This window comes from Oryctolagus cuniculus, chromosome 7 (genome assembly GCF_051225735.1).
Source record: "Oryctolagus cuniculus isolate XC-2025 breed Fujian yellow rabbit chromosome 7, ASM5122573v1, whole genome shotgun sequence".
NCBI classification, from domain to species: Eukaryota; Metazoa; Chordata; class Mammalia; order Lagomorpha; family Leporidae; genus Oryctolagus; species Oryctolagus cuniculus.
In genome coordinates, this window is record NC_142873.1 from 108,167,047 (window position 1) to 108,193,876 (window position 26,830).

The 26,830-nt window shown below is 47.0% G+C and overlaps 1 protein-coding gene and 2 pseudogenes across 8 annotated transcripts in view; 2 read left to right on the forward strand and 1 right to left on the reverse strand.

Annotated features, from left to right (window-relative positions):
• AK4 (adenylate kinase 4) overlaps positions 1 to 26,830 on the reverse strand; it is a 151,679-nt gene that overhangs the window by 77,672 nt on the left and 47,177 nt on the right. For 2 of the 7 annotated variants that reach the window (XM_089300498.1, XM_089300497.1), the window contains exon 2: positions 22 to 270. The exons of 1 other annotated variant lie outside the window; for it this stretch is intronic. Coding sequence is in view for 5 of the 6 variants with exons in the window: in XM_089300497.1 (XP_089156623.1) it covers positions 22 to 166 (145 nt within the window). In the remaining variant the exon portion in view is untranslated. Of the gene's footprint in view, positions 1 to 21; positions 271 to 577; positions 957 to 9,144; positions 9,324 to 17,283; positions 17,497 to 23,631; positions 23,830 to 24,044; positions 24,069 to 26,830 lie in introns of those variants that run through there. 4 more of the 7 variants (XM_089300495.1, XM_089300496.1, XM_008265120.5 and 1 more) reach the window with 4 other exon arrangements.
• On the forward strand, positions 10,461 to 11,432 carry LOC103350274 (putative ATP-dependent RNA helicase DDX43 pseudogene; annotated as a pseudogene).
• Positions 14,085 to 14,717, forward strand: LOC149125677 (MICOS complex subunit MIC26 pseudogene; annotated as a pseudogene). Its single transcript, XR_016210969.1, has one exon. The product of XR_016210969.1 is annotated as an MICOS complex subunit MIC26 pseudogene (transcript).

The following is a 26,830-nucleotide window of genomic DNA, read 5'->3' on the forward strand; positions in this document are numbered from 1 at the left end:
CTCGCATCCGCAGCCCCTCACCAGTGCTAGCCTTGATGTTCTCCCTCAAGAAGTGGCCGCTGGAGAGGTGCTGCAGGCCAAAGTTCTGGGCGATCCTCTGGCACACGGTGCCCTTGCCCGATCCAGGCGGCCCGAGGATGACCGCGCGCAGGAGTTTGGAAGCCATTGCCTCGGCGAGGAAGGGGCGGCCCGGGAGGGAGCCCCGGGAACTTCAAGGTTCGGCCCCTGCCTCCGGCACCGTCCGCTCGCAAGGGAACTCGCCGGCCGCCCCTACAGGGGAAGGAGAGACTTTTAAGCCGGCCCCTCCCCTCCGCCCCAAGCCCGGAGCGACTCGCGGGCGGAGTGAGACGCCTCGCTACTCCTCCCCGCCCTCAAAGCCTCCCGCAGCCGCGCTGGCGGGCTCGCCCTCCCGCCCCCAGCCCCGCGGGGTCAGCCTCCCGAGGTCAAAGGGCAGCCCGCCCGGTCCCGCTGCGTCTCTGAAAGGTTCCGGCGGCCGGGCATCCCCAACGCGGTCTCCGCTGGGCCCGGGAAACCGGGATCGGGGGTGACCCGAGCGCGCCCCCGCCGCGCCACGCACCAGGCGGCCTGGGAGCTGAGCCCGTGAGCGGTCCCCGCACGTGGACAGCCTGCAGTCCGCGCCTCGGCCCCTTCCCGGCCGCTGTCACGGCCCCCCGAAGTCGCGGCGGTCGCTGCTGCCCGCCGCCCGCGCGCGCTCCTAGGGGCCACCTCCACCCAGCGCTAGCAGATGCGCTCCTGAGCTGCGGGGCGCGCGCGGAGCCGGAGTCCAGCCTCCCTCCGGCAGAAGCAGTCTGACTCGTACCTCGGCTGCAAGCGGCGCCCCCGAGAGCCTTCCAGCCCGGGGCCGCTGGGCGGCGCCGCCTCCGGCCGCCCGGGACTCACGCCTTACGTAAGCCCGAGACCCGCTCCCCCGCCACCCGCCGGCCAGGGCCCACGTGCTCCCGGAGACCCAGTGCGGGCTGCTGGGGAAAAGGGGGTGGGCACGATGTCAGGAAGAAAAGCCCCTTTTCTGTGGTCGCGCAGGGTCCACCTTGCAGGGGAAGGAAAAATACAACTTGTTGAGCACCTACTGTGCGTCAAGTTCTGGTCCAGGTGATTTTGTTATGCAACCGCCTTTCCACGTACTGCATTTGCAGACGAGGGAAGGCGGCTGGGAATGTGACCACAGCTTCGTGCATCTGTGCCTGCAGCGATGTTCAGTAGCCAACTACCACGTGCCAGACGGCTCTGGGCGCTTGGGATCCAGCTGTGAACCATGGCTGGAAACGTGCCCTCCAGAAGGCTCATTCTGGAGGGGGTTTTGAACCCGTGACTAGAAGACTGCAAACACAAGCGCCCGGGGGTGGAGGGGGGACGACGGGATGGTACTCTACCCGTGCTCAGAACCTTTCAGTCAACTGATTCCAGGACTCCCATGTCCAAGGTGCTGTTGACGCTACCAAGTCCAAATGGAGACCCTCTCCTTTCCAGCCACGTCCTGGGTATCCTAATTCATCTTGGTTCTGTTCTCGCCCTCAATTCTACAACCCATTTGTGCCATAACAGCCCTCAAGTCTCTGTCCTCTACGCCATTCCGTTTTCCATAGAGATGCCAGAAATACTGACAAAGTAAAAAGTCATATCCTATTATTTCTCTGCTTCGGGAGAAAATTAAAAAAAAAAAAATCCAGAAGGGTGCACAAATGCCTTACATCGGCTTTTACCTCACCTGTGCTCCCCTCCCCCCCCCCCTGAGTTTCCAGCGACACAACCCATTAACAGGAAGCAGGCGAGGGACCCTGATCGTGGGTACTGCGTGGAGAAGAGATTTATCTGGATTCTGGGCTGTTCTCTTCGTGTTAGGGGGAGGCTGGGGCAGAGCTTGACATAGCTTCTGGCCACTCAGCGCCATGCACAGGATTGGCAGGTTGGCATCCCCAGAGCACCAGCACCACACCAGCATTTGCTGCACAGAGCATCTCCCTAGGAAGTATCTGAGTCTGCTGTGTACCTTATGCTGCACCCTTTCAACCCTTCCCCTGGAACGAAGAGACAGAGGAGCTTCTGTTGGGGGGTGGAGGCAGTTCTTCCCCGAGTCTCTCTGAAACACGACAGGTAGGTGTTTGCAGTGGGTCTCAGGTGTGAGCAGGCATCCAAATCACAGGAGGCTTGTGAGAGCTAAATCCAATGAGGCTGGATTTAGTACCTCCCCAAACCATTCTTGTCGCTATTAAGACTTGATTCTGTAAGTTAGCACAAAGAAATAGAAGTTCAGCCCACACAAACGGGATGAACGCTAGCCCTACCTTGCCCTATGACTAGACTCTTTTGCCTACTTTTGAAATGTCTTTACCAATACCACTTTATAGTGTCATGGAGCAATGCTAGTCACCCACACTGTCCTAGAACTTTATACTTTTAGGAACTTAATTTATGGAATAAAAGAAGAGTTGGAACCCGGGAGAAATCCAGCAGAGACTGGAATCGAGTGTCCAATGTGATGTAGGCAGATAGGATAAAACTGATTAGGTTTGTGAACTGGAAGACCACACCTTCACTATGCCCCCTGTGTGACCTCATGCCCCTACCTGACCACACCTGTATGCCCACCTGCCAATCAGGCTACGTAAACACGCCCCTTTGGAAGTGGATAAAAGGCCTGGAGCACAGTTGGGCCCCCCTCCCTCTTGCCCTTTGCAGTCCTTGCTGCCTGTGCCTTTGGGGCGCGTGGCCTGCTTTGCTACCCATGAGAGGCTGCTTGTGGCTGCTCATAACTAAACACTTGCTGCACGTGGCTCCTGGCCTGCTCTCTGCTTGGTATGGATCCCAACTTAATTTCTAGACCTTTCTTTCTCCCTTAGAGAGAGCCCTCCTAACTCTCCTATGTATTTCTTGCACTGAATAAAATCCTTAAAACTTACCATGCTGCCTGGTCTACTTGACCCAGTATTCAGAATTCTCTGAATTCGTGGCAAGAACCCACACAGCTTATTGATTTCGGGAAATATTAATCAGCAAAAATGATTTCAAATGGACCATCACCACCATGCACCCTGCCTCAGGGTCCCTCAGCCCAGCTGCTGACTTGGAAGTGCTGGAGAGGAGGAAGCAGCAGGCTTTGGAGTCAAATGCAGCTGGGAGGAAATTGCAAAAGCTCCTCCATTGGCTAACTCTGCAGGCTCTTGCTCTCCCCGAGCTTTGAGTTGCTTGCAAGTAAAAAAGAGATAATACCCCAATGCTTGTGGTGGGGCTTAAAGGAGATCACGTATGTAAAGCACCTAGCACAGTGCTAGCATACGCTAAGTGTTCAAGTAAACAAATCATCGTACACTGTTAGCCGTATGCCAATTATTTAGCCTCTCTGAGCTCAGTTCCTGAATTGTAAGGAATAAATGAGATACTAGCACAAAGCCCCTAGCAGAGGTTCGTGGTGCTTGGAAGGTACTCAGTAAATGACAGCTATTATCACATCGCTCATGTAATTTTTTTTTTTTTTTGTAAGCTTGCTAGCCAAGTTTAATGAAGAGAGTATACCTGACAGACCAGGTGGGCATCTCAGTAAAGCACTGAGAACCCAGGCTAAACACTAGGCAGAGCAGGCAAACAGGGAGGGTGAAGAGGGCTTCGGTAGAGAGTTCAAAAGAGAGTGACTTGGCCTCTGTCTCTTGTAGGATCACCCTCCTGCATGAAGTAGAGAAGAGATTTTGGCTGAAAGGGAAACAGAGCAGGAAAAGGTCAAGCTGACTAGGTAAAAAGAAAGTGGGCAAGCCTTTGTCTCCATGCAATATTGGCAAGGACCTTGGTTGCCACCAGGCAAGGCAGGAGACAGGGGAGAGGAAAGCTAGGCATGAAGCATCCCAGGGTGAGGTTGCTCGGGACTCGGCGCTGCCCTCAGTCTCTCCTAGCTGACTCCGCCAAATATGCTGCTGAGACGCAGCTCAGAGGTCTTGACTTCGCTCCAGAAAGAATTCAGATGTGAGACAGAGTAGCCTTAAAGCATGCTAGCCAAGTGTAACCAAGAGAGCACACCTGACAGAGCAGGCGGGCATCTCAGGAAAGAGCTGAGAGCCTTCCTGCAACTCTTTGCCTAGGGTTTTTAACCCATTTATAACATCACAGTCTGCAAGATACTATGCCACTGATTATGTGATTGTCTCCGTGACAACACAGTAAACACCAGGCTTTCTATATAAGAGTATTTCTGGGTCCAGCACTGTGGCACAACAGGTAAAGCCACCACCTGCAGCACTAGCATCACATATAGTTGTGGGTTCAAGTCTCTGCTGCACCAGTTCTGATTCAGCTCCCTATGAATTTGCCTGGGAAGGCAACAGAGGATAGTCCAAGTCCATGGGCCCCTGCACAGTCCAAGTCCATGGGCCCCTGCACACACGTGAAAGACCCAGAATGATCTCCTGGCTCCTGGCTTCTGCTTGGCCCAGCCCTGGCTGATGTGATCGTTTGGGGAGTGAACCAGTAGATTGAAGACCTCTCTCTCTCTCTCTCTATGTCTCTCCCTCTCTCAAATCCTGACTTTCAAATAAGAATTTTTTTTTAAACAAAAAGCGTTTCCAAAATTTCATGGAAAATAGGATTGAAAATATTTGGTGCAAAAATTAGTGAATTCCATGCATAATTTTATCATGATATGCATCTCCATGAACTTTTTGAAGATCCTTGTACCCATAAATACATGATCCTTTGCCTGCAAAACTTAGAAGCAATCTCTTGAAGTTGGTAAGTCTTGTTCCTCCTCATAATACACTCAAAACCAAGCCAACATTTGATGACACTTTTACAAACTTCTTCATCAGATTCTTACAAGCTTACAAAAAAAGCATACAGATTCTTACTCCTTTTTCATAATGAGAAAACTAAGGTTTTCAGAGGTTAGGTGAACTACCCAAGGAAACAGAGCTAGTTGGTGGTACAGTAGGGACTAAAACCCAGACTTTCTCATTCTGAGCATAGCTTTCTTTATTTTTTCCTTTTTTTTTTTTTTTTTTTTTTATTTTTTGACAGGCAGAGTGGACAGTGCGAGAGAGAGACAGAGAGAAAGGTCTTCCTTTGCCGTTGGTTCACCCTCCAATGGCCGCCGCGGCCGGCGCGCTGCAGCCGGCGCACCGCGCTGATCCGATGGCAGGAGCCAGGAGCCGGGTGCTTTTCCTGGTCTCCCATGGGGTGCAGGGCCCAAGCACCTGGGCCATCCTCCACTGCACTCCCTGGCCACAGCAGAGAGCTGGCCTGGAAGAGGGGCAACCGGGACAGAATCCAGTGCCCCGACTGGGACTAGAACCTGGTGTGCCGGCGCCGCTAGGCGGAGGATTAGCCTAGTGAGCCGCGGCGCCGGCAGCTTTCTTTATTTTTTTAATTTAAAAAAAATTTTTTTGGGCACATAGAGTTAGACAGAGAGAGAGAGAGAGAAAGGTCTTCCTTTTTCCGTTGGTTCACCCCCCAAGTGGCAGCTATGGCCGGCGTGCTGCACCGATCTGAAGCCAGGAGCCAGGTGCTTCCTCCTGGTCTCCCATAGGGTGCAGGGCCAAGGACCTGGACCATCCTCCACTGCCTTCCCAGGCCACAGCAGAGAGCTGGACTGGAAGAGGAGCAATCAGGACAGAATCTGGCGCCCCAACCGGGACTAGAACCTGGGGTGCCAGTGCTGGAGGCAGAGGATTAGCCTAGTGAGCCGCGGCGCCAGCCAGCATAGCTTTCTTTTAAAAAAATTATTTATTCATCTTGTCCATCATGACCTTCACTCTGCTTGGTATAGAGTGCAGCATATGGAAACCATTGAGCAAAACTTGTGGAAAGATTAACAGATCATTAATGAATGAATGGATAAGGACATTTCTCTCCAGCATTGTGGTACAGTGGGTTAAGCCGCCACCTGCAACACCAGCATCCCACATGGGATTCAAGTCCTTGCTGCTCCACTTCCAATCCAGCTCCCTGCTAATAGCCTGGGAAAGCAACAGAAGATGGTCCAAGTACTTGGGCTCCTGCATGCATGTGGGAGACCAGATGGAGCACCTGGCCCAATCCTAGCTGTTGGGGCCATTTTTGGAGTGAACCAGTGGGTAGAAGATGTGCTCTCGCTCTCTCTCTCTCTCTTTCTTTCTCTCTTGCTTCTCCTTCCTCTCTCTACTACTCAGGCTTTCAAATAAATAAATCTTCAAAAAAAAAAAAAAGACATTTCTCTCTACTTTCTGTGAAGCTTCTCTGTACAGACTAGAGAAAATCTAGTGACCTAGAGATGCCAAAATTCACAACAGAAAATAATGGGAAGATTAGGATGTCTGACCCAGGTGCCCAGCTCTTTCTCCCTAGGCCCTCAATAAATACTCCAGAATCCAAGAGGCTGGTGCTGTGGCTTAGCGGGTTAAAGTCCTGGCCTGAAGTGCCGGCATCCCATTTGGGCACCGGTTCGAGTCCTGACTGCTCCACTTCCAATCCAGCTCTCTTCTATGGCCTGGGAAAGCAGTGGAAGATGGCCCAAGTCCTTGGGCCCGTGTCTCATGTGGGAGGCATGGAAGAAACTCCTGGCTCCTGCTTTCAGATTGGTGCAGCTCCAGCCATTGTGGCCAGTCAGGGAGTGAACCAGCAGATGGAAGACCTCTCTCTCTCTGCCTCTCTTTCTCTCTCTGTGTAACTCTTTCAAATAAATAAATAAATCTTTTTTTTTTATAAAAGAATTCAAATAGTTGAACTGGAAAAAGGATAAATGGCAGGTAAAGGACTAACATGGTATTGCGATCATAGTACATTCCTACAAGGGAAAGAATCATCTCAGCCTCAAACTTTAGCAGCCTGCATGGTTATTAACCTATAACATCACAACAGTGGCTGAAAAAGCAGCAGCATTTATCTTACAAGCCTACTTTCTTAAACCAAAAGAGAGACAAAGAAGTTTCCAAATGCTAAAACAAGAAGGGAGGAAAGAAATCAGCACTCTTCCTATTCACCTTGCTTGACCCCAGAGTATCCACAAGTAACACGCTGTTTACAAATTGTTCATAGAGGAGCAGCACATGGTAGGACACTCTCAAGATGAAGATGCTGGACTCTCACCTTTGGGCGTTTCGCCGTGAAACGCAAGAAAGCAACCTAACAATCTGTTATGCCTTCCCTTCCAAATGTGATGATATAATGATGATGTCTTGCTCAGAGCTTTACTCTGATTTATACATCTGAGAGTGGGGATGAACAGAGCTATGTCATTCACACCTTTCACCCACCTTCCCAACCAAGGCCAAGAACAGAATCCCTTCTAGAAGTTGTCTTGGGGTCAGTAGGAGTGCCTAGGATCAGAAGTCTTCCCCCTATCTTTGCTCTGTGCAGTTATCTGCTAGGGGAAGCACGGCTTTCTTCTGTCTCCAGCTAGATGAAGAGACTGGAACTGGCTATGTTGAATTTATTCCTCCCACGTCCCCATTATCAAGCCTAGTTGGATAAAGGGGATTCCACTTGTGGAAGCCTTCTAAGTTTGAGCTTCTGTTAAAGACAGTAAAAATCATATTAGTAGTTAGTTTTAGACCATTAATCCACTCCTGAGAGCAGAGCCCTGGTGACCTCAACACTTCTTAAAGATCCGACCAATTAATACCCTCACTATCACAATGCAATTTTAACAGGAACTTTGGGGAGGACATTCAAACCCACAGCACTAAGTTCTGGTCTTGTTGCCAGGGGCCATCGATCTGACACCTGACTCACTGTTGATCTTTCTTTCAAACAGCGTTCCCACTTTGTTCTTCACCCAGTGGTCACAGCACAGCCCACTGACTCCAGGGTCAAGTTCCAGCTGCCTTCCCTCACCTCCACCCACTTCTCTACCACATCAGTCCCAGACTCGGCTCCCAGATCCGCTGCCACAGTCACGGGCCCCTCTTGCCTGAGAAGTCGCTGCGGATGTGTCATTCCTGTAGACAAACCAAAAACACAGAAAAGGAAGGAAAAGTTCAAAGGGGTGTCTCCTCGGAGGGTTAAGCAGAGGACACACAGAACAGTGTCAAAGGACAAAACCACATCAATTCAGTTTCAGGATCTTAAATGGCTTAACTTTTCATCCTAGAATCGAGCAACGCTTCATTCTATAAAGCAGAATGAAGAAGTGCTCTGATGAGCTGAGAAGAGATTGGTTTCATAGACAGGAAAGGACTGAAGAAAGCAGAAACAAAAGCAAAGCGAGGAGTAGCCCTCAGCTCTCAGAGGACGCAGTCGGAAGGTGCAGAGTCAGATCCACGGATGTTGCAAGCGCCAGGTCTGCTATGCAGGATGCAGGAGCCAATGCCATGCCTGGCTCAGGGCTGCTGGCCGAGGGTCCACAGTGTCTCCGGCTCCAAAGAGGATGCGCTAGGAAGAGCCCGGGCGAAAAGACCAGGAAGGTACTAGGTGCAGCTGAAAGGGTGGCTGGGGAGACCCCTCTGGACGCTAAGTTGTGGCCGCTGGTCACAGAGAATCACTTCTCTGGGTTAAAAGAGAGAATTGGTGGTCATGGTGATCGGTCGTGGTGAGTCAAAAATAAGAGATACAGAGTGCAACAAACACCAAAATACACATAAGAAAAGGAACTCCTGAAGCAGAAGTAAAAAATTTTAGCATCAAAGCGATGCAGACAAAAACAAAAGTAAAAGATGAATTTGTAAAATAAATAAAGAAAATTATAATCTAAGTCACAGAGTTGATTTATCTCGAATTAAGAAAAACTTTTTTTTAGATTTGTTTGTTTATTTGAAAGGTAGAGTTACATAGAGAGAGAATCTTCCATCTGCTGGTTCACTCCCCAAATGGCGGTAATGGCTGGAGATGGGCTCATTCAAGCCAGAGCCCTGAGCTTTTTCCAGGTCTCTCACGCAGGTGCATGGGTCCAAAGATTGGGCCATCTTCTACTGCTTTCCCAGGTCAGAGCAGAGAGCCAGGTTGGAAGTGGAGCAGCCAGGACTCGAACCGGTGCCCATATGAGATGCTGGCATCACAGACGGCAGCTTTACCCACCACATCAGTATCCATCCCAAGAAAAACTTTAATGTGAGGTCAGAATAAAATAAGCTCGATGACACAAGAGCAAATAGACAACTGGAGGAAGGAAAGTTGTAATGTAATATGTGATGACTTGAAAGGTAAGAAATGTTCTGGACCCAGTGTTACCTGTTGATTTGAAGATGCCTTCCAAACTTATCCTGAAGTCATGAAAAATATTTAAAAAGCAGGGTTTTTAAAAACCAGCACCAGTTCCATTGCAGGCAAAGGAATACATGTCATAGGAGTAGCCCAACTTGGAATGGGAAGACATTGTCCCATTTAATGTCTGGATTTCTTCATCTAGGCTGTCAACCAATTGGTAGAGAGAAAAGAATATTGTTAGTCCTTACACAGCTGTTCAGATGCAAGCTTAACGTTCTAACTATTCGTACAAAAATCATAGAAATGTTTCTATATAAGGTGGTGCAGATAGATACACAAATGTAAGCTGTTTCAAAAGGCATAGAAACCCGAGCTGTGGAGTAGCGGGTAAAGCCACTGTTGGCACAGGCATCCCATATGGGCACCAGCTCAAGTCCCAGATGTTCCACTTGTGATCCAGCTCTCTGCTATGGCCTGGGAAAGCAGTAGAAGATGGCCCAAGTCCCTGGGCCCCTGCACACATGCGGGAGACCCAGAAGAAGCTCCTGGCTCCTGGCTTCAGATCAGTGCAGCTCTGGCCGTGGCAACCATTTGAGGAGTGACTAGCAGATGGAAGACCTTTCTCTCGCTTTCTGCCTCTGTAACTCTGCCTTTCAAATAAAGAAGTAAATCTTAAATGAACAAACAAACAAATAAATAAATAAATAGCATAGACATCATTACTGCAACTCCAAAAAGACTAAATGATCTACAGGCCGCGCCATGGCTCACTTGGCTAATCTTCCGCCTGCAGTGCCAGCACCCTGGGTTCTAGTCCCAGTTGGGGCACTGGGTACTAGTCCCAGTTGCTCCTATTACAGTCCAGCTCTCTGCTGTGGCCAGGGAAGGCAGTGGAGGATGACCCAAGTGCTTGGGTGCCTGCACCCGCCTGGGAGACTGGGAGGAAGCACCTGGCTCCTGGCCAGGTAGCAGCCATTAGGGGAGTGAACCAATGGAAGGAAGACCTCTCTCACTGTCTATAACTCTCTCTCTGTCTCTCTTTATTAAAAAAAAAAAAGACTAAATGATCTACAAATGAATAACTTCCTCAAACTCAAGAGCATGATCCACTTGGTTTTACGAAGCAGACAAGATTTTTTTTAAAGATTTATTTATTTATTTGAAAGGTAAAGGTACAGAAAGGCAGAGGCAGAGAGAGAAAAATCTTCCATCTGCTAGTTCACTCCCAAAATGGTCACAATGGCCTGAGCTGCACCAATCCAAAGCCAGGAGCCAAGAACTTCTTCCTGGTTTCCCCTGTGGGTGCAGGGACACAAGGGCTTGGGCCATATAGTACTGCTTTCCCAGGCCATAGCAGAGAGCTGGATCAGACTTGGAGCGGCTGGGACTCAGACTGATGCCCACATGAGACACTGGCACCACAGGTAGTGGCTTTACCTGCTATGCCACAGCACCAGCCCCATCAGCAGACAAGATGTTGAACCTGGGATTTGAACCCCAGATACTGAAGATTTTATTAGACATGTGCCCCAGTAGGCAGATAATTATGACAAGCCCAACCTGGCCATCTGGTGTCCAACAGCTTGCACAGACTTGAAAGAGCCAATGACTGTGCATGTTAGAAACTTGGACCAAGTTGTTGTAAGTACAAGAAAGCAAAAATATAATCATCACCATGGAAGAAGAGAAATGAATGCCTCTACAAAAGTACCTAGAAAATAGGTCACCTAAAGGCAAAGTCACAGTCTTTGTCAGTGGAGGAGCTATGACCTATCATTCATCAAGTGACCTAGTCCTCCTACACTTACCAGTAGAATCTGCATTGCAACAGAGAACAAAGTGATCAGGAGAAAGCATGAAAGAACTTTAAAACAGGCAAAGTGAGAATATTAATTGCTACTGATTTAATGTGGATTGAATGTCCATGATATTAGGCATGTCTATAATTATGATTTTCCATGGAACATTTAAGAATATATACAGAGTAGCGCACACTGGAAGAACAGGAAGAGATGGGTGGCAGTTACCCTCATCACTAGAAATGATTGGAGGACTGCCGCTGAACTGATTAATATTCTGGGAAGAGCAAATCAGAGTATCCCAGAGGAGCTTGTATCAATGGCTCAGAGAAACAAAGCAAGGAAACTGAAAAGAGAAATGAAAAAAAAAAAAATTAGGAAGACCTGAAAGAAAACCCAAATGTTTTATTAATGGGCCAGCGCTGTGGCATAGGAGATAAAGCTGACTCCTGCAGGGCTAGCATCCCATATGGGCACTGGTTCAAGTCCTGGCTGCTCCACCTCAAATCCAGCTCCCTGCTGTGGCCTGAGAAAGCAGTAGAAGATGGCCCAAGTGTTTGGATCCCTGCACCCATGTCGGAGATCCAAAGAAACTCCTGGCTCTTAACTTCGGATAGGTGCAGCTCCACCCGTTGCAGCCAATTGGGGAGTGAAGCAGTGGATGGAAGACCTCTCTCTCTCTCTGCCTCTCCTTCTCTCTCTGTGTAACTCTGACTTTTAAATAAATAAATATTTAAAAAAAAAAAGAGAGAGAGAGGGGCAAAATTTTACCTACTAGGCTTTCAAATGCTTGCCTATGTAAACTAGACTTTGTTAGTGTTTATTGCAATCAGTATTATCTAAGTCTTTCTTTAATTATTAGGCATTAATTCTCCAACCAATTGCCCAAAGCCTAATGTATGTTCAGAATTAGAAGTACTAATTTAGAGTTGAGAAAATATCAAGTTGTACAGAAAGGTCCTTACAGCACAAAAGTTGATAGAGGTAAACTTGGTAAAACATCTTCTGAGAAACTTGGTAATATGTCAGTGGTAAACATATTTGCCTTCTGATACAGCAGTTATTCTAGGAATGTATTCTTTTATTTTATTTTGATAGGTAGAGTTAGACAGTGAGAGAGACAGAGAGAAAGGTCTTCCTTCCATTGGTTCACCCCTCAAATGGCCGGAGCTACGCCGATCCGAAGCCAGGAGCCAGGTGCTTCATTCCTGGTCTTTGACGCGGGTGCAGGAGCCCAAGCACTTGGGCCATAGGAATGTGTTTTATAAATATATCAGTTTACAAGAGATGTAAAGCAATGTTACACTGGCTAAAGAATTTAACAAATGTCTGGCAGGGGAGCTACATGAATAAACTACAGGTATATTGGATATACTATGCATCTGTTGAAAATCATGTGGGCCTGTTACTGGAGAAATGCAGGGTTCTTGTCTTCGTGCAAGAAAGAATTCAGGCGTGAGACAGAGTAGTGGAAAGTAAAATAGCAAGGTTTATTAGGGAAGGGACATCTGTAAGAACAGATGGGCACCTCTGCAGACAGGACCTGAGAGAGAGTGCCCACTCGCTCAGACTGGGGTTGGGGAGCGAGGTTACAAGGTTGAGTGGAGAGAGTACACCTGGCCAGGCAGGCGGACGGCTCAGCAGAGAGGCAGAGGGCTGAGCAGGCAGTCCGGTTGAGGCCGGCGCGCGGGGGTGGGGGGGGGGGTGGGGGGGGGTGGGGTGGGGTGGTGTCTTGCTTCCCCACCTCTGCTCCTCTTGGAACAAAGGGCTTTTTGGATGTAAATAGAAGAACTTCTATCTGAGTTTTTTCTTGAAGGTCTGAAACAAAGGACTTTATGGATGCAAATGTTAAGAAGCTCCTCCCTGAATTTTCCCTCCTCCTGAAACAAAGGACTCTATGGATGCAAATGTTATCAGACAGGAGGAAGGGTGAGCAGGACCCCTAGAGAATTGGGATCCAGAGCAGGGTGTTTGAAATGCAGATACTGGGCTGCGCCTGGGAGATTGTGGAAGATTTGTCAGGCAGAAGGGGTGGGGACCCCACCTGGCAGGTTATCAGGTAGAAGGGGGCAGGGCAGGATGCGAATACTGGGCTGCCCCTGAAACATTATCAGGATGACTTTGAGATGTAGATGCATATGCTGGACATTGTTACACACATATAAGCTCATATCTGACTTCCTACCTAACAGGCCATCTTCCACTGCTTTCCCGGGCCATTAGCAGAGAGCTGGATCGGAAGTAGAACACCCAGGACACGAACCGGTGCCCATAAGGAGTGTCAGCGTCACAGGTGGAGGCTTAACCTACTAAGCCACAGCACCAGACCAGTAAATCTATATGTTATGAAATATTTCCATAATAAAATTCAATGGGCTAACCAAATAAACAAATAAATAAGCAGATGGCTCATTTCCTAGTTACTTTCTCTGTAAGGTAGGGCAAGCAAGACAGAATAATGGGGAAATTAACTGATTTGTTAACATAAAGTTACTTCTTTTGTGTAAGAATTAAAGCAGAGGGAACTTCATTATCATGACAGTTGAAACTGGTCTGTTTGGAAAGTTAGCCTGTTTTGTCTCCAATCCAGATTTCTGAGAGATCAATTTAGTTTTTGCTTGGTGAAATGGAACTTTATTTTTTTATTTTTAAAAATTTATTTGCTTATTTGAAAGGAAGAGTTACAGAGAGGGAGAAAAAGATGAAATGAAATGAAAGATCCTCTTTCACTCTTCAAATGGCTGCAACAGCCTGGAACCTGAAACTCCATCAGGGTTTCACATGTTGGTGGCAGGGGCCCAAGCACTTAGGCTATCAGCTGCTGCTTTCCCAAGTGCATTAGCAAGGAGCTGGATCAGAAGCCGAGTAGCTCCTATGGGCGTTCACATGGGATGCCAGCATTACAGGCAGTGGCTTAACCTGCAGCTCCACAACACCAGCTCTGTTACTGAACTTCAGCATGAGTGATTCCATTTTGATTTTTTGCCTGGCCTATTGAGACCCAGTGTAGGAGCTCAATCCAAAACAATGACTTCCTGTAATTTTTACTTTACAGAACAAGTTACAATTTTTGTGCTTCAGAGCTGAAGCAGTAAGATTCTTTTTGCTCTAATATTGATAGAATCTAAAATTAAAGTTGCTTTTTGGCTGACCTGTAACAACTCATACTAATATTCAGTAAAAGTTGCACGAGGCCGGTGGTAGGCGGGGCCGAGGCCGGGGTGACCCTGCCGGAACCGCCGCTGCCAGCAACATGTTCAAGGTAATTCAGAGGTCCATGGGCCCAGCCAGCCTGAGCCTGCTCACTTTCAGAGTCTGTGCAGCACCAAAAAAGGACTCGCCTCACAAAAGCTCCATGAAGGTTGATGAGCTTTCACTCTACTCGGTTCCTGAGGGTCAGTCCAAGTATGTGGAGGAGCCAAAGACCCAACTGGAAGAAAGCATCTCACAGCTTCGACATCATTGCGAGCCGTATACAAGTTGGTGTCAGGAAATGTACTCTCAAACTAAGCCCAAGATGCAGAGTTTGGCTCAATGGGGATTAGGTTCAAAAATAAAGAAGCTGGTGTATCCTCCTGGTTTCATGGGATTAGCTGCCTCTATCTATTACCCACAACAAACCATGGCATTTGCCCAGGTCAGTGGGGAGAAATTGTATGACTGGGGTTTACGAGGATATATCGTTGTAGAAGATTTGTGGAAGGAGAACTTTCAAAAGCCAGGAAATGCGAAGAATTCACCTGGAAATAAGTAGAAAACTTCATGCTCTGCTCATTTTAATGAGTTGTAGGTTAAAAAAAAAAAAAAAAAACACCATGGGAAATCAGTATTTCTACAGACAAGTGCAGAAGAGTCAATACTGAATGTAGTAAACTGACTTTCTTCTTCAGGAAAAGCTATCCTAGGACTCTTTTATCTTGGGGATGCCATACTACAAGCAGACTAATCCAAATCCCCTTTACCTAAAGATACTGTACGGACCTTAGAACGTCTTGTTCTCATGTTGCTATTTATGTACATAATTAAAATCTAAGTTTAAAAGAAAAAAAAAAGTTGCAAGAGGCCATTGTTTTGAACAAAGTTCCTGCATGAAGCCCCAACGGACCAGGCTGAAAATCAAAATGGAATCAATGACATTAAAGTTGCACCAAGTTGAATCCAGGCTGTTTCTCTGACTTTCTGAGAAAATAGGATTAGAGAGGTAACGGACAAGTTTCCTACACAGACTAGTAATTTATATGATCATAACCTCCCTCTGCTTCAGTCAAGGTTAAGAAATTTAATATTTAACATTTATCAGTTATTTTCTTGTTCCTGTCACGCTGTTCCCACCTTAGAAGAAAGGTGACTTTTACGTGACAAATCTGCTTTTATGCTTCTTTTGCTTTTACTTTATTCAGCCTATTTCTGTCTATTAAACCAACCTCCTTTTTTCTTCACATCAGAACACTCATCCCATTTTATGGAATAAAATGTTGCCCATTTCATGAATAGAAAACAAACCAGGGCTGGCACTGTGGTGCAGCAGGTTAGAGCCCCATATGGGTGCTGGTTCTAGTTCCGGCTGCTCCACTTCCAATCCAGCTCTCTGCTATGGCCTGGGAAAGCAGTGGAAGATGGCCCAAGTCCTTGGGCCCCTGCACCCACATGGGAGACTCAGAGGAGGCTCCTGGCTCCTGGCTCCGGATCGGTGCAGCTCTGGCCATTGCAGCCAATTGGGGAGTGAACCAGCGGATGGAAGACCTCTCTGCCTCTCTTTCTCTCTGTATGTAACTCTGACTTTCAGATAAATAATAAATAAATAAATCTTTAAAAAAAATAAGATCCTTAGGGGCCCAGCAGGTTAAGACCTTGCCTGTGACACCAGCATCCCATGTAGGAGCACAGTTTGAGTCCTGGCTGCTGTACTTCCAATCCAGCTCCCTGCTAAGTGCCTGAGAAGGCAGAGGAGGATAGTCCAAGTACTTGTGTTACCGGAGAAAATGCAGGGTTCTTGTCTTCGTGCAAGAAAGAATTCAGGCGTGAGACAGAGTAGTGGAAAGTAAAAGTAGCAAAGTTTATTAGGGAAGGGACATCTGTAAGAACGGATGAGCACCTCTCCAGACAGAACCTGAGAGAGAGTGCCCACTCACTCAGACTGGGGTTGGGGAGCGAGGTTACATGGTTGAGTGGAGAGAGTACACCTGGCCAGGCAGGCGGACGGCTCAGCAGAGAGGCAGAGGGCTGAGCAGGCAGTCTGGTTGAGGCCTGGGGTTTTTAAGGAGATGGGTCTTGCTTCCCCACCTCTGCTCCTCTTGGAACAAAGGGCTTTTTGGATGTAAATAGAAAAACTTCTATCTGAGTTTTCTCTTGAAGGTCTGAAACAAAGGACTTTATATATGCAAATGTTAAGAAGCTCCTCCCTGAATTTTCCCTCCTCCTGAAACAAAGGACTCTATGGATGCAAATGTTATCAGACAGGAGGAAGGGTGAGCAGGACCCCTAGAGAATTGGGATCCAGAGCAGGGTGTTTGAAATGCAGATACTGGGCTGCGCCTGGGAGATTGTGGAAGATTTGTCAGGCAGAAGGGGTGGGGACCCCACCTGGCAGGTTATCAGGTAGAAGGGGGCAGGGCAGGATGCAAATACTGGGCTGCCCCTGAAACATTATCAGGATGACTTTGAGATGTAGATGCATATGCTGGACATAGTTTTCTCTTTAGGCCTGTTACACACACATAAGCTCATATCTGACTTCCTACCTAACACTTGGACTCCTGCCACCCAAGTGGGAGACCCAGATGAAGTTCCTGGCTCCTGGCTTCAGTCTTGCCCAACCCCCACTGTTACAGACATTAGGGTTGAACCAGTGGATGGAAGATCTATTTCTCTCTGTTTCTCCTACCCCCCCTTTCAGTAACTCTGCCTTTAAATAAATAAATAAATAAATAAATCTTTTAAAAATTTTTTTCAATTATTGTAATTTTGTTTTTGGACACTAACATGTGGTTACCTAAAATGCTGAAAGCATTTTTTTATAGCCACCCATGAGTACTCACTGGACACCTGACAAATCTCATTCTCTGGTTCTGCCTTGGTCATCGACAATGTTCATTAATCACCTATTGTACTAGGACTGAGTCAGCCTCGTGGATACAGTGGCAGTCAAAAGTGTCCTTGCTTTCACTGATTTGCCATCTACCAGAAATAAGGAATTCAGATTAAAAAGTCATTTAAACACCTCTGCAGGGACACATTTAGATGAAAGAAACAGGCCTATTAAGTTTTGGAGTGGCGAATTCAACAAGGCAGGAAGCTCCAATCACTAGGCAAATGAGTCTGAGTCATTTGGGTTATAGGGTCAAACACCTCAGGGGAGTTTTACCTGAGAGAATCCTGAGAATCCCCTGGCTTCAAGATCATTCAGTGGGACTGTATTCAAGGTTTTTCTTCATTCAGCTCCAGACAACCGTGTCTTCCTTTAAATCAACCACTTGTCACTTTATTCATTCAACAAACATTACTGAGTCTGACTATAGTTCAGGTTCCATGCCAGGTGTTGGAGATACAGATGAATAGGATCTTTGCCATTAACAAACTAAAAGTTTAACAGAGGAGACAGACACATGACAACAGAAAATAAAACAAAAGCAAAAAAATGTTTGAGAAACAAGTTCTAATGGCACAGAGGCCTCAACCAGAGAGCTGGATCCACCATTTACAAGCTCGGTCATTGTTTTTTGTTTGTTTGTTTGTTTTGTTTTTTTTAAAATTTATTTATTTTACTTGAAAGGCAGAGAGAGAGAGAGAGAGAAAGAGAGAGAGAGAGAAAGAGATCTTCCATCCATCTGCAGGTTTGCTCCACAAATGGCCACAGTGATCAGAGCTGGGGTAGCCTGAAGTCAGGAGCCAGGAGCTTCTTCCAGGCCTCCCACATGGGTGCAGGAATCCAAGAACTTGAGCCATCTTCTATTGTTTTCCCAGGCACATTAGCAGGGAGCTGGATCAGAAGTGGAGCAGCCAGGACTCGAACCTGGGCATGCATGGGATGCTGGTGCTGCAGGCAGCGGCTTTACGCACTATGCTACAGTGCCGGCCCCACAAGCTTAGTAATTTAGACCCATTGGTCCACCTTCATTTCTTCCTATTACCATCTATTTCAAAAGGTTTCCTAAGGACTAAATTATTTATTAAAAAATTGCATATCAGGGGCCGGCGCCGCGGCTCACTAGGCTAATCCTCCACCTAGAGGCGCCGGCACACCGGGTTCTAGTCCCGGTTGGGGCGCCGGATTCTGTCCCGGTTGCCCCTCTTCCAGGCCAGCTCTCTGCTGTGGCCAGGGAGTGCAGTGGAGGATGGCCCAAGTGCTTGGGCCCTGCACCCCATGGGAGACCAGGAGAAGTACCTGGCTCCTGCCATCGGATCAGCGCGGTGCGCCGGCCGCGGCGGCCATTGGAGGGTGAACCAACGGCAAAGGAAGACCTTTTTCTCTGTCTCTCTCTCTCACTATCCACTCTGCCTGTCAAAAAAAAAAACTGCATATCAGGAGCATACTAAGCATCCAATATTGACTACTGCTCCTATTCCCTCAACACTACATTTGAAGCACTGCTTTAGCTGTTAGTGGCACATCAGTGGATAAGATAAATAAAAACCTCTGTCCTTGTGTAGCCACATTACCATTTTCATGAAATATGATGAAATAGCATGAAGGTGTGTATGTAAGCTCACCATTGGATCCTAGGAGTCTACCTTTCTCAACCCAACAATGCCAGATTCAGAGAAAAGGAACTGGGTGCAAGTCACGTCTTTGAAAGGTGTTCCTGAAAAGCACAGTACGGAGAGAAAAAGGAGGCAAGAGAGAAAGGAGAGCAATGCAGCACACTGAACTAGTGGGTCCCCTCTGTGTGACCCCAGGGATCACACGACCAATATAAATGTCCAATATAAAACACCTCAGAATTGTCTTGGGGTATTTGTCCACCAGCTGGTAAGAGGTTGCTCTTGAGACGTCCTTCAAGCAGGAAGACACAGGAAACCATGCATATGCACAGGAATTGTCTGCAGGGCCAAGGAGGTTGGGTGAGAAGCCAACAGCTCTGCTCTACTAGCAGGGTGCCAGGCATGTGGGAGACACTGGACAAATGCATAAGAGAAGGAATAAAAGAAAGAGGGAAAACATTTAAGTCTGCCTGGGGGAGACACGGAAGCCTTGCCAGAGAAACTGACCACATCCCAAGGGGATGAGGCAAGAGGAAGAACATCAAGGACACAAGACAGGAAGGTTAGAACTAGCTGGAGCGATGGCAGGAGCCAGTTCACAGAAGGGTTTCTGTGCAGTCCTAACTGCCCAGAAGTTATTTTAAGGAATAAAAGAATGGGCTGGTTATACAAGTGCAACAGTGATATGGTTGATTTGGAATTTCAGAAAGATAAATTTGTCCTCCTTGCAGACGGCGCAGTAGAAGGGATTGAGTTTGATGTCAGGCAAACGAAGATGTTAACAAGAAGCCATGAAATGAGACAGTGGCAGTGGAGGTGGAAGAGAAGAAAAGGATGTGAGTTTCATCTAAGAAATAGCACAAATTGGTTAGGTGGAAAGGATGAGAGACAAGTGAGGCTGATGCTCAGGTTTCTGGCTTTTGTGACTAAGGGGAAATGACCTCCCTTACCGAGCCAGAAAACACAGGAGTGGGTGGTACAGGTGAGGACAAGAAATGCTTTGTACATCAATTGTATCAGGAGCCTTTGAACATTTGTGTCCCAGTACCTCCTAAAATAATTCTGAAATGTGTAACCCTGACACATTTTGACATTAACTGTTGAAATTGTACATGATAAGTATAAAATGTTGCAAGGGGTATAATTTCCAGCCACACTATAAATACTGGCATTTTAAAATAAAACTTGCTTCACTCTTCTAAATGTATGTACCCCAATCACGCACAGACATTAAAATCTGTGGATGCTTAATTTCCTTATATATATTTGTAGATAAACAACATACATCCTCCAATATACTTTTCTTCATTTCTAGATTATTTACAATACCCGATACAATGTAATTGCTATGTACTGTATTGTTTAAGGAATAATGACCAAAAAGAATCTATTCATGTTTGATACAGACCCATTTTTTTCCCTAAATCTTTTTAATTTGCAGTTTGTTGAACAGGCGATGCAGACCCAGGGATAGGGAGGTCTGTAATGAAATCACATATTGAGCATAATGAAATCTAAATGCCATGGCAAATTCATAGCCATTGTCATCCTCTGGAAAATTACATGAACTAGTTCTTCTAGATTTTTTTTTTTAAAGATTTATTTATTTACTTGAAAGACAGAGTTACAGAGAGAGAGGAAGAGACAGAGAGACATCTTCCATCTGCTAGTTTACCCAGCCACAACAGCTGGGGCTGGGTCAGGCCAAAGCCAGAAGATAAGAGCTTCCTCTGGGTCTCCCACATGGGTAGCAGGGGCCCAAGCACTTGGGTCATCTTCTACTGCTTTCCCAGGCACATCAGCAGGAGAGGGATTGGAAATGGAGCAGCCGGGACTTGAACCAGTGTTGTATCAGATGCCAGAATTGTAGGCTGCTTAACCTGCTGTGCTACAACTCCAGTCCCGACAGCTGAAATTTTACATCCAATCCTTTTTCACCTTGAACTAACACCTCTACCGCACTTCCTCTCAGTTAAAAAAAAATGCTTATTTTCATCTATTTGAAAAAGCAACAGAGACGGAGAGATCTTTTACCTATAGGTTTATTCCCCAAAATGCCCACAAGAGCCCGGGCTATGCCAGGCTAAAGTCAGGACCCCAGAACTCCATATGGATCCCCACAAGAATGGCAGGGACCCATATACTTGAGCCCTCATCTGTTGCCTCCAGGATGCATGAGCAGGATTGGAAGCAGTGTAGCAAGGCCTGGAACCAGCACTCTGATAAAGGATGCAGGCGGTGGCTTAACACACTGCACCACAACACCTACCCCTCCTCTCATTTTTGTTCTGTTGTAATACATTTTTTAATCTTGGAGAACCTTCTTTATCATTTTCATAGACTCAGCAACAAAAATATGTATAGAAATGGAAATTAATTTTGCTAATTTCTTGTGACATTAAGCTCTTTTTAAAAAACATAATTCTCTAGAACTTTTATCATTGCAATTATGAGTAGTATACTATTGATCACAATGATCAAGGTATTACTAGCTTTGATAAGTTACCTAAAATTAATATTTTATTATAAATATGTCTCTTCTAAGATAAATTATAACTTTTAAAATTATTTTTAACTTTTAAAAAACTTTAAAATTTTTTTTAATTTAAAAAAATAACTTTTAAAAAATTATTACTGCTTGACTGAGATGGTGTTCAACATTAATTCTATTCTATTTTCCATTTTCATAGATACAAGGGATCTTCAAAAAGTTCTTGGAAGGGGCCAGTATTATGGCACAGCAGGTTAAGCTGCCACCTGCAACTGGTTTGGGTTCCAGCTACTCCCTGTCTGATCTAGCTCTCTGCCAACGTGCCTGGGAAAGCTGCAGAAGATGGCCCCAATGGGAGAGAGACTCTGACTGAGTTGCAGACTTCTGACTTCAGCCTGGTCCAGCCCCAGCCATTGCATCCATTTAGGGGTGAACCAACGAATAGAAGATCTCTCCCTCTCTTTCTAATCTGCCTCTCAAATAAATAAATAAATCTTTCACATAAAGTTTATGGGGAATATGTATTATTTAAATTTTTCACCCAGTAAACTTATCTTTTTATTGCATTATTTTTTTCATCTACTTGAAAGGCAGAGTGGTTCATTCCCAGATGGCTGCAATGGCCAGAGATATACCCATCCGAAGCCAGGAGCGTGGGGACATTTAGCAAAAAGGATCTTTGGGGTTGAGTATTTAACCTGGCAGTTAAGATGCACAAATCGCATAGCAGAATTCCTGGATTCAATACCTGGTCTGGCTCCTGACACCAACTTCCTGCTAATATAAACCTTGGAAGCCAACAGTGATGGCTTAAGTGATTGGATTCCTGACTCCCATGTTGGTGACCTGGACTGCGTTCCTGGCTCCTGGCCTCAGCCCCAGCCCAGTGTTGGCTGCTGCAGGCATTTGGAGTGAGCCAGCAGATTTGAGCCCTCCACCCTGCCACCTCTCTTAATAAATCATTTTTTAAAAGACTTTTTCAAAAGCTATTAAGTGATTATTAAATTATTGTAATCTACTACTTTTTTATCTGGAGGCATTTTGATTAACCTGATAAGTTAAGAATCATAAAGAAATAAAACTATTATTAATTTCAAAACACTTTCGGTAATAAGAGTCTTGACAAAGCATTTTTCTCAAGTCATGGGATTCAAATATATTTTATTCAAAACCTTGGAGCTGTATTTTTAGCCTATTTGATTTATGGAAAATGCCCACCTTACACCTAACTGGCTAAGTCAGCCTTCACTGTCAAACCAACAGACCAAATCAAACTTTCTTCCTGTCAGAAGAGATCTGACTACATTTTTCTTTTCAAATAAATGTGTTAAGACACATCCCCATGACAACCGCCTCATTTCTGCATTCAGAGAGGGAGAGAGACTTGCTGAGAATGTGTTCCTAAATGAAATATAGTGTCATGATTCTCTCTGATATATTTTACCAACTCCCTCCCCCACTTTTTTCAGCTATCACAAGACTATCAGAAGTGATGGCGTCTTTGGCAATTGGCAGGGAATGAAAAGTTTGAGGTCGTTAAATAAAAGTTGTCATCATGTCCCTCCCCTACTCTATAGTGTAGGTGAATTCAGAACATCCTGATGGGGACAGAACGGGATGCCACCTGTGTCCTTCACATGGTTAATGTAAGGCAAGAAACAATTCAAGCCTCATGCAGGGGGCATATTGCGGGGATCCGAAGAGGCTCCACCTACACCAGGCTTCTGAATGATCTCTTCGGAGACCTCAAGGCTTTCGCCACTCTCAGTTCTAGGTGTCAGAGTAAGATGGGGACAAGAGAGCTGAGGAAGGAAACTGGCCCCACCCCTCAACACTAGCCATTTCTTCACATGAATCCTTTCCAGCATGATCACCTATGGAAATGGAGGTCCAGAAACTCCCTTAAAATCATCCGTGCCATCACACCTCTTGGATCGTCTCTGTACTGCAAACGTCTATGAAAAGCATTTGATTTATGCCACTGGGTCCTCACTACAGCTCTATGAGTTTGGTACCCACAAGAGCAACTAATGACTTCCGGCTAAACAAGGAGGAAACTAGGGCAAGGAGCCACTCTACTAACTTCCTGCCCTCACTTGGACCCAGTTGAATCAAGACCCTGGACTCAGCACAGTCCCTCCTGCTCACTGCAGCCCTGGGGACTGACAAACCACTCCCACCACCACTGGGCTTTCTACAGGAAAGTCTCTCTCATTTGTTTCCCTTCTACTGCCTGGTAGCTGTCCTGACTCTGTGACGGGGTCTCCACTGCTCTCTGTCTCCTGATACCACAGGATTTCAAAAAACTCATGGAAAAATGGAATTCAGAGAGAAATTTATTTTGATGCAAAAAATGAAATCCATGCTTTTTTCTAAAATAATACACATTTCCCATTAATTTTTTTGAAGACTCTTCACACAATGATAGGCTAAATAATGCAGTTTCTAGTATGTTCTATCCCTGGCCCAGGCTAATTTTTTCCCAAAAGTTTATTAAGAAAAAAATTTTTAAATACTTACAAATTAAATTTTAAATTTTTGTTTGTTTGAAAGAGAGACAGAGATAGATCTTCCACCTCTTGGTTCACCCTTCAAATGTCTGCAACAGCTGGAGCGAGGCCAGGCCAAAGCCAGGAGCTCAGCATTCAATTCGGGTCGCCCACAGGAGTGGCAGGGTCCTGGAGTCTGCTTCCTTTCAGGGTGTGCATTAGCAGGAAGCTGGAGTTAGGGACAGAGCTGGGACTCAAACCCAGGCACTTTGATGTGGAAGGGGCACACCCCATGCAGCAGCTGAAAGCTAGACCAAGCTCCTCTTGCACTCTCATGTTAATTGCAGGCTACAGTTGCTAAGCAGGTCACAGGTAACCACTGCCAGCACAGGGAAAACCTCCCTTGCCTCCCCATTTCTGTTCACCACCAGCACCAGAGCTTACCAGCATGTGTATGGTGCTGCTCAGTGGCTCACAGATTTGTCGCTCCCCCTCTTCGTGGAGGAGCAACACTAAACCCTGCCTAGCTTCATATCCGAGTCACGGCACCATTATGTCGCTCCCCCTCTTCGTGGAGGAACGACACAGGACCCTGCGCTGTTCTTTTGTCTGCTCGGCCCTCCCCGGGTTTGCTGCTGGTTCTTCCCGGGTTGGCTGCCGTCCCTTCCACCTCCGTGGAAGGGCGGTTCCCCCTGCCACCTTCCCCACTTCCGCGGGGGAGCGGCACACCGCCGGCCAGCTCTCTCAGGGGCTGCACAGGTGTTCCTTCAGATAGATGTTCCCCCTAGATGTTCCTGGTGCATGTTGTCTCTCTCCTCCTTTATAGTCCTCTTCCACCAATCCCAACTCTGCTACCCACAAGCCGAGTACGCTGCTCTCCTCCAATCAGGAGCAGGTCCTACAGTTTATTGGTTGAACTGGAGGCAGCTGTGTAGAAGCTGTTTCCCTTCTCAGCGCCATATTGTGGGAGAGCAGATGCATAGAATAAGTCTTAATTCCAGTAACTTAGTCTAGTCCGGGTTGCTCCCCACAAGATTGGCTGGCCCTGAATGAGGCAACCAGTTCAGCAACAAGTACATCCAACAGACCAGGCCCCCTACCCTAGGGTGTAATCAACCTGGATCTTCTTACCTATTACACTTTAAAAAAAAGATTTATTTATTTATTTGAAAGAGTTACACAGAGAGGCAGAGAGAGAGAGAGAGAGAGAGAGAGGTCTTCCATCCACTGATTCACTCCCAGGTTGGCCACAACAGCCGGAGCTGCACCTACCTGAAGCCAGGAGCCAGGAACTTCTTATGGGTCTCCCACGTGAGTGCAGGGGCCCAAAGACTTGGGCCATCTTATATTGCTTTCCCAGGCCATAGCAGAGAGCTGGATTGGAAGTGGAGCAGCCAGGACTCAAACCAGAGCCCATATGGGATGCCGGCACTGCAGGTGGCGGCTTTACCCACCACGCCACAGCTTTGGTCCCATCAGTTAAATTTTTTTTTTTTTTTTTGACAGGCAGAGTTAGAGATAGAGACAGAAAGGTTTTCCTTCCATTGGTTCACTCCCCAGATGGCCCCTATAGCTGGTGCTGCGCCGATCCCAAGCCAGGAGCCAGGTGCTTTCTCCTGGTCTCCCATGCGGGTGCCGGGCCCAGGCACTTGGGCCATCCTCCACTGCCTTCCCGGGCCACAGCAGAGAGCTGGACTGGAAGAGGAGCAACCAGGACAGAATCCAGCGCCCCAACCAGAACTAGAACCCCAAACCCCAGGTGCTGGCGCCGCAGGTGGAGGATTAGCCTACTGAGCCACAGTGTCGGCCAGGTTAAATTTTATATACAGCTGAATTAGGCATGGTAGAGAAGAAAATAAGCTGGCTCTGTGGACATAGCTGTACAGAATGTGGAAGAATAAACATGGTAGAGAACTTTTTTTGGTTTTATCTTTCCCAGCCCCTAAGTTGCCACTTAACTTTCTATTGTTTGAGGAGGAGAGAGACAACATGCACCAGGAACATCTAGGGGGAACATCTATCTGAAGGAACACCTGTGCAGCCCCTGAGAGAGCTGGCCGGCGGTGTGCCGCTCCCCCGCGGAAGTGGGGAAGGTGGTAGGGGGAACCGCCCTTCCACGGAGGTGGAAGGGACAGTAGCCAACCCGGGAAGAACCAGCAGCAAACCCGGGGAGGGCCGAGCAGACAAAAGAACAGCGCAGGGTCCTGTGTCGTTCCTCCACGAAGAGGGGGAGCGACAGTAGAGTTACAGACAGTTAGAGGTAGAGACAGAGAGAAAGGTCTTCCTTCTGCTGGTTCACTCCCCAGATGGCTGCAGTGGCCAGAGCTGTGCTGATCCAAAGCCAGGAACCAGGAGCTTCTTCCTAGTCTGGAAGAAGCTCCTGGCCCCTGGCTTCGGATCGGCACAGTTCCAGTTGTTGCGGCCAAGTGGGAAATAAAACATTGGATAGAAGACCTCTCTCTCTCTCTCTCTCTCTCTCTCTCTCTCTCTCCCTCCTTCTCTCTCTGTGTGTAACTCTGACTCTCAAGTAAATAAATAAATCTATATCTATCTATCTATATATAAAAAGGAATAAGGCTTCTGACCTACAGGAAACCACAGATACAAACATTCTCATCTGTACTTGTTGAGTCATTTATTGAGTCCAGTGGTCCCAAACCTGGAAGGACATTAGTATCATCTGTAGAGCTTTTAAAATACATCAGTTCCCAAATCCTATTCCAAACCAACACAGTCAAAATCTCTGAGGGAAAAGATAGGTTCTACCTCGCCATCAGCCAACAAGCACTGCTGAGGATTAGCCAGGCACCACCTGGAAGACATCAGCGAGAACAAGGAGAGGTCCCCTCCCCCACCGCACCATGGAATTCCTTCCTCCACCAGGTGTCCCAGCCCCTTCTGCCCAGCGCTGCTTCCCTCTCTGACTACTGACCTGCTCAACCCTCAAGGCCCACCTTTCCCACGCTCCCTCTGCAGGCCTGCCTGGCCGGAGGACTAAGTTCACCACTCCTTTCCAGGACCCTTACTGCTGGTTTTCCATACTGTCACCATCCTAATACTGTGCTAGGCTTTCTTGTTTCCTGTAAGACTCCAGTGCCTGTGAAGAGGCATAGACCATCCTGTCTGCCCTGGAACATGGAACAGTCTCAACACGAAAAACAAATGAAAGACCAGTGTATATGACATTGACTGCAAGGCAGAGGCCACCTCCATGCACTGTGTATTTGCAA